The sequence below is a fragment of the Hemitrygon akajei genome, chromosome 30 (genome assembly GCF_048418815.1).
Source record: "Hemitrygon akajei chromosome 30, sHemAka1.3, whole genome shotgun sequence".
Classification (NCBI taxonomy): Eukaryota; Metazoa; Chordata; class Chondrichthyes; order Myliobatiformes; family Dasyatidae; genus Hemitrygon; species Hemitrygon akajei.
Genome location: NC_133153.1, coordinates 42136574 through 42149465, shown reverse-complemented (window position 1 = coordinate 42149465; position 12892 = coordinate 42136574). Strand labels below are relative to the sequence as shown.

Below are 12892 nucleotides of genomic sequence, written 5' to 3'. Positions count from 1 at the left end.
CAGAAGGCAGTAAATATTGATGGATTAAATGAAAATATACCATGTGGTAAAGCAGTATTATCCTTAAAAAAAACAGAATTTTGGAAATACTAAACAAGTCAGACAGCATCTGTGGAGAGCAAAAGAAGAGAGTATGCTATAGTTATCATGAAAGCTTTGATTTGGGTGCCTTAAATTGGACCGTGACATTGGAACTCTGACTATGCTTTTTCCTCCTCTTGCTAGCCTGGCATTACTTGTGCAGAGTTCTACTCATTGTTTTTTTCCCGTTTGTTTTTTAGCTGTTTCTTCATACCAAGATGTGGTAGATTGCTTAACACTAGTTATCAGGCACTTACAAAGCAAGGATATTCAACCATGGGTATGATGTAAACTCATATTTTAATGTTGTTTAAATGTTAAATTAAAAATAGATGTAAGAAAACTATTGTTTTTATCATTTAAGAGGTTGGGTAGATACTCTATAGAGCAGGGGTCTCCAACCTGGGATCTACTGACCTCTCGGTTAATGGTAGGGGTCCATGGCATAAAAAAGGTTGGAAACCTCTGCTATAGAGGATGTTAAAATTTTATATGTATTTTTAGCTAATTGTTTGCTGATTAATGCTGGAAAATTAGACTGTGGATGTTTATATGCCTCAGTAATATGGTCCTGTAGACATCACATGATTTGTCATTGGTACTGCTTTCAGAGTACTTGTATCATGGGTGTCACTGGCAGATAACTGTACTGCTGTTATTCCGCATTCCTCATAGACTAACCATCTGAATTGTACTTACATGGATATTTCAGAAGTGCATCTACCAAGAAAGAATCAGTTCTCAAACACGAGGAAATCTGCAGATGTTGGAAATTCAAGCAACACATACAAAATGCTGGTGGAACGCAGCAGGCCAGGCAGCATCTATAGGGAGAAGTGCTGTCGATGTTTCGGGCCGAGACCCTTTGTCAGGACTAACTGAAAGGAAAGATAGTAAGAGATTTGAAAGTAGGAGGGGGAGGGGAAAATGCGAAATGATAAGAGAAGACCGGAGAGGGTGGGGTGAAGCTGAGAGCCAGAAAGGTGATTGGCAAAAGGGATACAGAACTGGAGAAGGGAAAGGATCATGGGACGCTAGAGAAGGATCCAACGTATAATTCTCCGTAACTTCCGCCACCTCCAACAGGATCCCACTACCAAGCGCATCTTTCCCTCCCTCCCCCTTTCTGCTTTCCGCAGGGATCGCTCCCTACGCGACTCCCTTGTCCATTCATCCCCCCCCATCCCTTCCCACCGATCTCCCTCCTGGCACTTATCCTTGTAAACGGAACAAGTGCTACACCTGCCCTTACACTTCCTCCCTCACCACCATTCAGGGCCCCAGACAGTCCTTCCAGGTGAGGCGACACTTCACCTGTGAGTTGGCTGGTGTGGTATACTGCGTCCGGTGCTCCCGGTGTGGCCTTTTATATATTGGTGAGACCCGACGCAGACTGGGAGACCGTTTCGCTGAACACCTATACTCTGTCCGCCAGAGAAAGCAGGATCTCCCAGTGGCCACACATTTTAATTCCATGTCCCATTCCCATTCTGATATGTCTATCCATGGCCTCCTCTACTGTCAAGATGAAGTCACACTCAGGTTGGAGGAACAACACCTTATATACCGGCTGGATAGCCTCCAACCTGATGGCATGAACAGTGACTTCTCTAACTTCCGTTAATGCCCCTCCTCCACTTCTTACTCTATCCTTGATATATTTAGTTCTTTTTTTGTCTGTTTTGGTTTTCTTCCCCCCTCCCTTTTTTTTCTTTCTCTCTCTGCCCATCACTCTGCTTGTTCTCCATCTCCCTCTGGTGCTCCCCTCCCCCTTTCTTTCTCCCTAGGCCTCCCGTCCCATGATCCTTTCCCTTCTCTAGCTCTGTATCCCTTTCGCCAATCACCTTTCTGGCTCTCAGCTTCACTCCACCCCCTCCGGTCTTCTCCTATCATTTCGCATTTTCCCCTCCCCCTCCTACTTTCAAATCTCTTACTATCTTTCCTTTCAGTTAGTCCTGACAAAGGGTCTCGGCCCGAAACGTTGACAGCACTTCTCCCTATAGATGCTGCCTGGCCTGCTGCGTTCCACCAGAATTTTGTGAGAATCAGTTCTCAAATTGTTTTCAGAAGTGTTGGGGCTTTGTGTAACTTACCGTAATGCTTATTATAACTAAACCCTGAACAATTTCTGGTCACTTTTCAGATTCATCAGGGTAGCAACAGTTCTCTCAGCAAATTAATCCAGCAGTCTTACCGAAGTGCTATGCCCACTGTCTCTGTTAATGGATTAACTGCTATCCGAATGCTTTTGGAGATAGGTCTGGACAAATTGCGGAGGGATTACATTAACTATTTTATTGGTAGGTATTCCTCAATACTTATTAATCTGAAAAATGCTTCATTGGGTTGGAAATACCAATACAAACCCTTTGTCCCTCACACCTTCCCTGGTAATGCAGAAGGCAGGTGCAGGACAATGCTGTGTTAGTGAAATGGTGTGAGGTATTGGAGTAAAAGGTACTTTGTAATGACAGTAGGATGTATTTATATTCCTCTTTGCTGCTAATTTAACAGGCCACATTAAAGTTTCAGCAAAGGGTGGAGAGGGGCAAGGCTGGAAAGGAAAGGTGAAGGAAAAGGGAAACACATGGGTGAATGAAAGCCCTCACTTGTCTCTTACTTCAAAAAAGGTAAGGAACCAACGACCTGTTGGAGGAACTCAGAGGGTCAAACAGCATCTGTGGGAGGAAAGGAATTTTGGTTCGAGACTGCATCAGGACTTGAGAGGTTGATTAAACTGCTGAGTTCCTCCATCTGATTTCTGAGTCTGCAGTCTCTTGTGTCTATAAAAAGTAAGTTTAATACTGTGTAACACAAACAAAATGCTGGAGGAGCTCAGTCAGGCAGCATCTATGGAGAGGAATAAACAGTTAACGTTGCGTGCTGAGACCCTTCATCAGGACCTTATTGGGACCTCGTCTTGGCCTGAAACTTTGACTGTTTATCAACTCCATAGACGCTGCCTGATCTGCTGACTGCTTCCAACATTTTGAGTGTGTTATTCTGGATTTCCAGCATCTGCAGAACCTCTTGAGTTCAATTCTGTATGTGTGTGATTTTTAATTGAAATAATTATAGAAAAATTATTTTCTTCTAGGTCAAGAACTCACCACTTTGAATTACTTGGTAAGGGCAATGAATAATATTTATAAATTGTGACTGAACTAATTTTTTTCTTATCTATTTTAGCCTTTATTGACATTTCGATGCTGTCTTGCAGGATTACTTTATAAATTCCACTGTAAATTTTGAAGACCAGATTCTCCGTCTCCAAAAACTCCATCACATGCTCGAGCTGGTAGTGAGCTGCAATGCTTTCCTCACCTTGAGCCACGAAAATCTCTTTGCATTGACACAGTGAGCACTTAGTTAATTCAAATATTCGATGTAAATCATAGTCTTGCAGACTTGCAGGGAAATGTCTCCTTTACTTGTAGATATCTATTCCTTTAGAAATCTCTTTGTACAATACTACATTTTTAGATGAAGCCGTTCTCGGGTTGAAGAAGCAACACCTCATATTCTGCCTGGGTAACCTCCAACCTGATGGCATGAATACTGATGTCTCCAACCTGGTCATTTTTCCCCTCCCCGCCTTTCCACTCTTTTTCTATTGTCCTTTCTGGCTCTCCTTTTACCCCCTTCTCCTCACCTACCCATTACCTCCCTCTGGTGTCCCTCCTCCTTCCCTTTCTCCCATGGTCCACTGTCCTCTCCTATCAGTTTCCTCCTTCGGCCCTTTACTTTTTCCACCTATCATCTCCTGGCTTCTCACTTCATCCTCCCTCCCACTCACCTGCCAGCTTGTACTCCTTCACCTTTGTCCCACTTTCTTATTCTGGCTACTGCTCCTCTTTCCAGTCCTGATGAAGGGTCTTGGCCCAAAATATTGACTGTTTATTCATCTCCATAGGTGCAGCCTGACCTGCTGAGTTCCTCCAGCATTTTGTGTGTGTTGCTACTGTTTTTTTAACTAAACAATGGCTTATAATGATATTGCGCTCTGTGTTCTCTTCTTCCTGCTTGAATGATTGACAATATTAAGATGCACAGCCATTTGGATTCAGAATTGACTTGCCAATAGAAGATAGTATTGGTTAGTGGGACTTATTCTGGCTGGAGGTCTTTGACTAGTCTTGTTTCGCAGGGATTAACACTGGGACCTCTGCTGCTTGTGATATAATATGTAACCTGGATGAAAACATAGATGAGTGGATTATTGAGTTTACAGATGATATAAAAATTGTGGTGATATGAATAGTGTAGATGACTAGCAAAAACACAGCATGATATAGATCTATTGCAGATATGAGCGGGAAATGGCAGATGTGAAGTGTTGCACTTCGGTAGGTCAAATGTAAAGAAGCAGTACACTTTTAATGACAAAACCCTTAACAGTGTTGATGAGCAGAGGGATCTTGGGGTCAAAGTTCATAGCTCCCTAAATGTGGTACACAAGCTGTTAAGATGTAATGAAGACATATGGCATGTTTGCCTTTATTGGTCAAGATACTGATTTCAAGAGTAGAGAAGTTGCAGCTTTATAAAACTCTAATTTGACTGCACCTAGAGTATTACACTCAGTTCTGGTTGCCCCACTATAGGAAGGATGTCTAGGCTTTGGAAAGAGTGCAGAGGATGTTGCCTGGAGTAGAGGGCTAGTGCTATAAGGAAAGATTGGACAAACTTGGGTTGTTTTTCTCTAGAGAGGGGGAGGCTGGGGAGAGACCTGATAGAAGTTTGTAAGATCATGACAGGCGCAGATAGAGTAGACAGCCAGAATCTTTTACCAAGGTTGAAATGGCTGATTTCAGAGGGCATATCTTTAAGGTGAGGGGTTAAGTATAAGAAAAACAGTTATAACTTGCAGAGGACTATTTCAAGAGTGAACAAACAATTCTGAGTGAGGTTGGAGGTGACACTGGATGCACATCAGCTCTGGCAGGATTTGCAGAACATTACTTTCCTACAAAGTGAAACCCAATAGCATGAATGGAAGTGATGCTTCACTACCAGATGAGCCTAACACCTTCTATGCCTGCTTTGATAGGCAGAATATAACAACAGCTACACCCAGTAACCCTGTGATCTCTGTCTCAGAGGCTGATGTCAGGCTGTTTTTCAGGAGGGTAAACCCTCATAAGGCTGTAGGCCCTGATGAAGTACCTGATACGGCTCTGAAAACTTGTGCCAACCAACTGACGGATGTATTCAAGGACATTTTCAACCTCTCATTGCTATGGTTGGAAATTCCCACCTGCTTCAAAAAAGCGACAATTATCCCAGTGCCCAAGAAGAGTAGTGTGAGCTGCCTTAATGGCTATCATTCAGTAGCACTCACATCTACGGTGATGAAATACTTTGAGAGGGTAGTTGTGGCTAGAATCAACTCCTGCCTCAGCAAGGACCTAGACCTACTGCAATTTGCCTATCGCCACAATAGGTCTATGGCAGACACAATGTCAATGGCTCTTCATACGGCCTGAGATCACCTGGACAATACAAATTACCTATGTTAGGATGCTGTTCGTTGACTATAGCTCAGTGCTTAACACTATAATTCCCACAGTCCTGATTGATGAGCTACAGAACCTGGGTTTCTGTACTCCTCTCTGCAATTGGATCCTTGATTTCCTAACTGCAAGACCACAATCTCACTGACGGTCAACACTGGTGCTCTTCAGGGGTGTGTGCTTAGCCCACTGCTCTACTCTCTCTGTACACATGACTGTGTGGCTAGGTGTAACTCAAATGTCATCTATAAATTTGCTGATGACACAATCATTATTGGTAGAATCTCAGACAGAGATGAGAAGGCATACAGGAGCGAGATATACCACCTAGTTGAGTGGTGTCACAGCAACAACCTGGCACTTAACACCAGAAAGATGAAAGAGCTGGTTGTGGATCTCAGAAAGGGTAAGACGAGGGACCACAAACCAATCCTCATAGAAGGATCAGAAGTGGAGAGAGAGCAATTTCAAGTTCCTGGGTGTCAAGATCAAGATCAAGAAGGCAAGACAGCGGCTATATTTCATTTGGAGTTTGAAGAGATTGGGTTTATCACCTGTTACGAACCCCATAACTGGGTCACTTACCAGCAAAGATAAAGAGGTCCGTTGAAGTCTGATGATACTATTTTTAACAGTATTTATTAGTAAAATTACACAAAAATAATATCAATTCAAATATACAGATAATATACGTCATCAATACTAAATCTAAAAGTGCGGGTATAATAATAATCAATAAGAAATAAGCTCTATCGTTGTCTAAGGGATAATGTATTGTCCGATGGAAATATAAAGTTCACTCAGTTCATGCAGGCTGCAGCCTTTGGGGACCGCTGGGTTTGCAATGGTTGGAGAGAGAGAGAGTTTTGGGAGAAAAACTTGCCAGCTTTCCTTTTATGATTTCGATCCGTCGGAGTCTCGTTGGTGTGGCCGTTCACTTGTGGCCTCTCCTTTAGCTAAGCCGTTCTTCCGTGTTGAGCCCGCTACCCTGGCAAGGGAGGACGCACACAAGCCCTCACCGGCGTTCGCTATAAAACTCTGTCACTGAATTTCCAGCGTTTCTCCTGGTGCATCTAAAGGGGGTGTTCCCCAGACCCTCTTTTATCCTTACTCACGGGGTCTCAGATGTCAATCAGGTTGGGATGATGCAATCCCTCAACCAGCCCACTCTGGTCGTCCCCTGAGGGGCTTCAATGAATAGTACAGTACTCAATACACAATTCCGTCTCCAAGAGACAATGGCCGTTATCAATGGTTCCGTTTTCGCTGAGGCTAGGACACATTCCAAACCTTGTGGATTCTGCGTGTCTCTCTCTCATTTCCTGGGTCCTAGACCCGAATTAATAGCGAGGGGGCGACTTTGTACCCTTCAGCCCCTCAGAGTTGCGGCACATTCGTAACACACCTAAAACACACAGACTTCTATAGATGTACTATGGAGAGCATTCTTGCAGGCTGCATGGTGGGGGGGTGGGATGGCAGGATGCAATTGCACAGGACTGAAAGAAGCTACAGAAAGTTGTAAAATTAGTCAGCTCCATCTTGGCTACTAGCCTCTGTAGTATCCAAGTCATCTTCAAGGAGCGGTACCTTAAAGTACGTCGTCCATTATTAAGGACCCTCATCACCCAGGACATGTCCTCTTCTCATTGTTACCATCAGGAAGGAGGTACAGGATCCTGAAGGCACACACTTAGCGATTCAGGAACAGCTTCTTCCCCTCTGCCATCTGATTACTAAATGGACATTGAATCCATGAACACTACCTCACTTTTTTATATTATTTTTGTTTTGCATTATTTTTAATCTTAACTGTTTAATATACATATGCTTAATGTAATTAATTTACTTTTTTTTCCCCTATATTATCACGTATTACATTGTACTGCTGCTATGAAGTTAACAAATTTCACGGCACAGGCAGGTGACAATAAATCTGATTCTGGGATGTTTTAGGGCAGTTGTTTATTTTTACATAGAGAGTGATGGGTGCCCGGAATTCGCGGCCAGGGGTAGGTGGTAGAGGCAAAAAATAATTGAGGCATTCAAGAGGCTCTTAGATAGGCACATGAATATGCAGAGAATGGAGGGAGATGGACATTGTGTAGGCAGTTTAGCTGACTATTTAATTGTGGACCGAAGGACCTGTTCTGTTGTATGTCCCTTATTACGTAGAAATTTAGAAAATTAACAGTGAAGTGGTATTTGATGCAAGGGGAGAAGGTAAGATAGTGAAAGAGAAAAGATGGTAACATTAGTTTTGAATTGTTTCGACAGAAAAATGGAAACAGTGGGCTGAAGGACTTGCAAAGGGTTGTGTTTGGTTTATAATGCGGTAAGGTTAGTGGTACTGATTGTGAGTACAAATCAATCATGTGTGTTAAAGTTTTAAAGTGTACTATTGAGATTATTATTGCAGAGGTATTTTCCTTGGTTACTTAAAAAAATGATACTGCATCTCCTTGATTTGTCTCACGACAGGTCCTGCTCTAAGTACTACAAGGATAATCCACTGGATGAACATCATGTTTTCCAGTTGCCAATCAGACCCATGGCCATCAACGCTTTCTTTGAGAAGTAAGCTTCAAAATAATAATCCCAAGGTGTTGATGCAGAAGCAATTTATTTGATTAAAAATACCCAGGTAGATATTTGGAATATAACTTGCACATTAACATTTAATAATTTCCTCCAAATTTGAGTGTGCCTTGATAATGTTTTATGCCTTAAGTCCAGGTATTTTGGATCAATTGAAGGAAATTGTGCACACTGGTGAACTCAGATATCAGATGTTTTAAAATTTGTGTCTGCAGTCTGAAGTGCCTTGAGCATGCTTGTTACTCAGTGATCAAGTACCAATCAAAGACTGATTAGAACATGCGACTTGGAGCAAATAGCAATAAAACTCAGAGTGCTCTTCATATTTGTAAGTGATGTCCCAGTAATTCTGGCTTCTTGCATTGCAGTGAACATCCCATCATGTGGAGAATGGAGATCATCAGTGGCCACGGGCAGAAAGAATTAAAGACAATTTGGCAGTTGAATACCAGGCCACCAGTGGACCATATGACATTTACTAACCCAGGTATTTTCTTTTGTGTTTTCGTGTTCTTTGGTATTGAAACAAAGTATGCCAATTGTGCCTTTTAGTTTTTGGGATACAGGCCTGTTTGACCATATTGAATAAGATAATTATTCCATATGTTATTAGCTCAGCAACCAGAATAAGTCAATTAACCTTCTGTCTGTATCTGTATCTGAGTTCCATACAACTGTCCTCATTCCTTAACACTTAAAATGCTTCCCTGGCAGGAATCAACTAAACTTGATTTATGTTTTTACACGGTAATATTTTTAGGAAGCTATGGGTATCTTGACTGAATTTTGTTTAAATAGCTATACATTCTAGAATATTTATTGCTGTGGCCTGTGTTTTGGTCTTGAATTTGATTACACCATAAGTGGGTAGTTACTCCTTGAGAGCCGTTAATGTTACTTTTTCAAATGTGCTATATAATCCAAATATATCTTATTACTTGTGTGAATGGGTGGTGGGATGGAGGTATGTCCCTACCAAAGGAGGTGTAAGGCACTCCTCCCCTCCGCTAGCCTGCAGCTAACTATTGGGCAAAGTGTAGCACCTGCTTAACCCCACCCCCCTCCGAATTGGGGCCACATGAAGCCATCGGAGTAGTTAGTGCATATCACGTCTTGGTTATGTGACTACTGATGCTGGGCAGACAGTCTCTGAAGAGTATTGACAATGGCCGGGTCACCCGACTTGTAAAGACACTGCCCAGGAGACAATGGCAACCACTTCTGCGGAAAAATTTGCCAAGAACAGTCATCGTCACAGAGACCAAGATCGCGAATGTCATACAGCGCGGCACATAATGATGACGAATGTTTACAGCTGATTTCTGCACTGTTGCATTATGGTTTATTATATCACAGCTTAACCTGATTCTTCTCAAATCTGAAACACTGCACAGTTTTAAATGGAAAATTACATGACTAATTTTATTATTTTTTAAAGATCTGCCAATTGACGATATATCACTGAATGGTGATTACGAGGAGACATTTTACTACAACACAGTGATTAGGTGTAGTCAAGCACATTCCATGTAAATCATTGCAGGAAAAAGGTAAATCTATCAAAAGGATATATTTTCCATACTTTGAATGCTTAATAACTTTCTTTTACTGATCAAGAGGAATTAGCCAGCCCACTACAGGCATTGATTACAGGTTCAACATTAGAAATCTCAAGACTTTCTTTAGTATTGCTTAGTAACCAGTTCAAAACACTTGGCCTGAAAAGCAAAATAATTTCGAAATAAAAACAATTGAATGCTGAGATACTCAGCTGACAGCATTTGTGGAGAACAAAACACAACTTTTAACCACCTCATTTAACCATTGACACCTAGTACCTGTACAATTCCATCCACCATTAGGGAGGCTTCTTTCTTGGTTACAGACCCTCTGCCTCTACCTTCCTCTCTGGTAGATCTACTCACCCTTAACTTCTCTTTCGGCTCTTCCCATTTCTCCAGATCAAAGGTATAGCCATAGGCCCCAGCTATGCCTGCTTTTTTGTCGGCTTTGTGGAGCAAACCATGTTCCAAACTACATTGCTAACGCTCCCTAACTTTCTCCATTACATTGATGACTGCATTGGTGCTGCTATGTACATACATGCCAAGCTTGTCAATTTCATCAACTTCATCACCAGCTTCCACCCAGTCCTCAAATTCACTTGGTCTATCTCTGACACCTCTCTCCCCTTTCTTGACCTCTGAAGATGGAGGCAGAATATCTACTAACACCTTTTACAAACCCACTGACTCCTACGGTAACCTTGATTATGGTTCTTCCCACCCTGCCACAGGCAAGGATGCCATTTCCTTCTCTCAGCTCTCCTCTGTCCACCACATCTCTTCTCATGATGAGATTTTTCATTCCAGGACATTCAAGATCAGCTCTTTTTTTCCCAGAAGATTAGGTTTCCCCTTCATTGCGATACATACAGCCCTCACCTGCATCTCCTCCATTTCCCACACGTGCCCTCACTCCATCCCTCCTGACATAACAGGGATAGTGTTTTCTACTTGTTCTTACCTACCATACTATGAACTTCTACATCCAACACATTACTCTCGGCAACTTCTGCCATCTCTAACAAGATCTCTCATCACCATTAATCATCTGCTGTAACAGCCAGGATATCCTGGTGGCCAGCCAGTTGAATTCCACTTCACATTCCTACACCGACATATCTATCCAGAGCCTCCTAAGTTGCCACATTGAGGCCAGATGCTGATTGGACGAGCAATACCTCTCTTCCATCTTGGGACTTCCAAATGGATGGCAGCAATATTGATTCCTTTAACTTGCAGTAACCTTTCCCTCCTCCAGCCTTAAGACCGGTCCATTACTTACATCTTCCTCCCTCTAGTTCACTTCTTCTTTCCCCTTATTCTATGGTTGACTGTCCTCTTCTGTCAGATTCCTTCTTCAGCCCTTTGCTTCTTCCACCTATCACCTCTTAACTTGTTACGTTATTCTCTTCCCATCTTCCTACCATCCCCTCTCATCTGGATTCATCTGTTACCTGCCAGCTTGTGCTCCTCCCCCCTCCCTCTACCCTTTCATTCTGGCTACTGCCGTTTTTTTCCCAGTCCTGATGAAGGGTGTTGGACCAAAATGTTGACTTCATTTCCCTCCATAGATGCTGCCTGACCCACTGAGTTCCTCCAGCACTTTATATATGTTGCTAATAGTTCAGTTTGATGATCTACTGTTGGAACGGTTTACTAAATTATACCACAATTACTGAAAGGGCGATCTAAATTTTATTTCAGAAAAATGAAGAATTGGCATGCCACAAATACATCATATGATCTCCTGTACCTGGCTGAGGTTTTAATTTCATATAATGGACTTGAAATTAGCTTCAAATTGCTTTTGATACCTATTTTACAAGTTAGTAATTATTGCCCGAAGATTTGAGCCTTTCAAAGGTAATTTTATTTGAACAAATCCCCTGACCACTATCACGTTTATCGGCCAAACATGTAATAGATTAATTTGAAAATATTTTTGAAGACAAAAATATGTCATTGAGTATATAATATGAACTAGGCACATGTCTATCCGTTATTATTAATTCACCAATATGTGTTTAACTGACTGACCCAGTATTTTTTGGACCATGTTGTTATGGGCTTAAACATGACACATTGAAAGCTTGGCTGATTGATTCAGCATGACCTGTATTGACTTTGGCATGAAATAATATCATTGTCACTATACGTATTGCATTTGGTGGTGGTAGTTATTATCTTGTGTCAGTAGTTAACCGTTGTTAACTTTGGATTGTACACCGTGTTCTTTAGGGAAGGAACTGCTGAAATCCTTTACCATGTTGTGAATTCCTTCACCTCAGTCATGGAATATGAATTGGAGGTTTGGATGATGGTTTTGTTAGTAAAATAATTTTATTATTCCAAGATTTAATATTCATTCACTGGAAAAAAAACCAATATTTTTTAAGATGATGCTGACAAAATACCAAATCCAATTTTTATTAAAATGTTCTTATTTCAACCAACTTTCTGAAGAAACAAACCATTAACAAGCCTTTTTTTTTCTTGCATATGTAGCATCATATACTGTAATAGCAGTCTAGGTTTCTCATTGTCTCCGAAGTAAGAACATCAGTAAAAGAGCACTCAGGAGTACACAGAGGGTGCACACGGTCGGGACCACAATCTCAGTCACCATTTCCATATGATTGATTAGAGGATCTAAAATTCAAAAGAAGAAAACATAATGTAAATGTTCTTTACAATTATTTAGGAAATAATTTCACTAAATGAAGTTAGTTTATTTAATATGTTATAAAATGTCTTATGGTCCTATATAAAACAAAAAAGCTGGGATAGATCGTTTGCTAATACTGATAGCAGTGTTTTCCTGTTCATCTACTTTTGTAAAGTTTTCATAACTGAAACATTAAATTCCTTTGAATCTCAAACCATAGAGAGAGGGATAATATTGAACTATTTACAGGCTAGAAATACACACTGACATTCATCCTTGCTAATAGTGATGTAATTTAAAAATAGAATTATAGCCAATCATCTAAGTTCCAATACCTGTACTGGCATGATGAGGCCACCCTTAGACTGGAGGAGCAACACCGATTCCATTGGAATATAGATTTCTCTAATTCCTCTTCCTCCCCTCTTCTTCCATTCCCCACTCTGAGTCCCCTCTTTCCTCTTCTCACC

At 41.4% G+C, this 12892-nt stretch overlaps 2 protein-coding genes across 7 annotated transcripts in view; one reads left to right on the top strand and one right to left on the bottom strand.

The window, feature by feature from the left end:
• The window catches only part of zwilch (zwilch kinetochore protein), a 52165-nt gene that overhangs the window by 23351 nt on the left and 15922 nt on the right, over positions 1-12892 (top strand). For both annotated transcript variants that reach the window (XM_073032715.1, XM_073032714.1), the window contains exons 12-18: positions 282-361; positions 2225-2381; positions 3179-3207; positions 3302-3438; positions 8076-8171; positions 8561-8679; positions 9631-9742. In XM_073032715.1, the coding sequence (XP_072888816.1) occupies positions 282-361; positions 2225-2381; positions 3179-3207; positions 3302-3438; positions 8076-8171; positions 8561-8679; positions 9631-9725 (713 nt within the window). In that variant the 3' untranslated portion in view covers positions 9726-9742. The remainder of the gene's footprint in view (positions 1-281; positions 362-2224; positions 2382-3178; positions 3208-3301; positions 3439-8075; positions 8172-8560; positions 8680-9630; positions 9743-12892) is intronic.
• Positions 12079-12892, bottom strand: part of LOC140718679 (lactase-like protein) — a 45759-nt gene continuing 44945 nt past the window's right edge. For 4 of the 5 annotated variants that reach the window (XM_073032716.1, XM_073032717.1, XM_073032719.1 and 1 more), the window contains one exon: positions 12079-12406. In XM_073032716.1, the coding sequence (XP_072888817.1) occupies positions 12294-12406 (113 nt within the window). In that variant the 3' untranslated portion in view covers positions 12079-12293. The remainder of the gene's footprint in view (positions 12407-12892) is intronic. The other variant, XM_073032720.1, reaches the window with a different exon arrangement.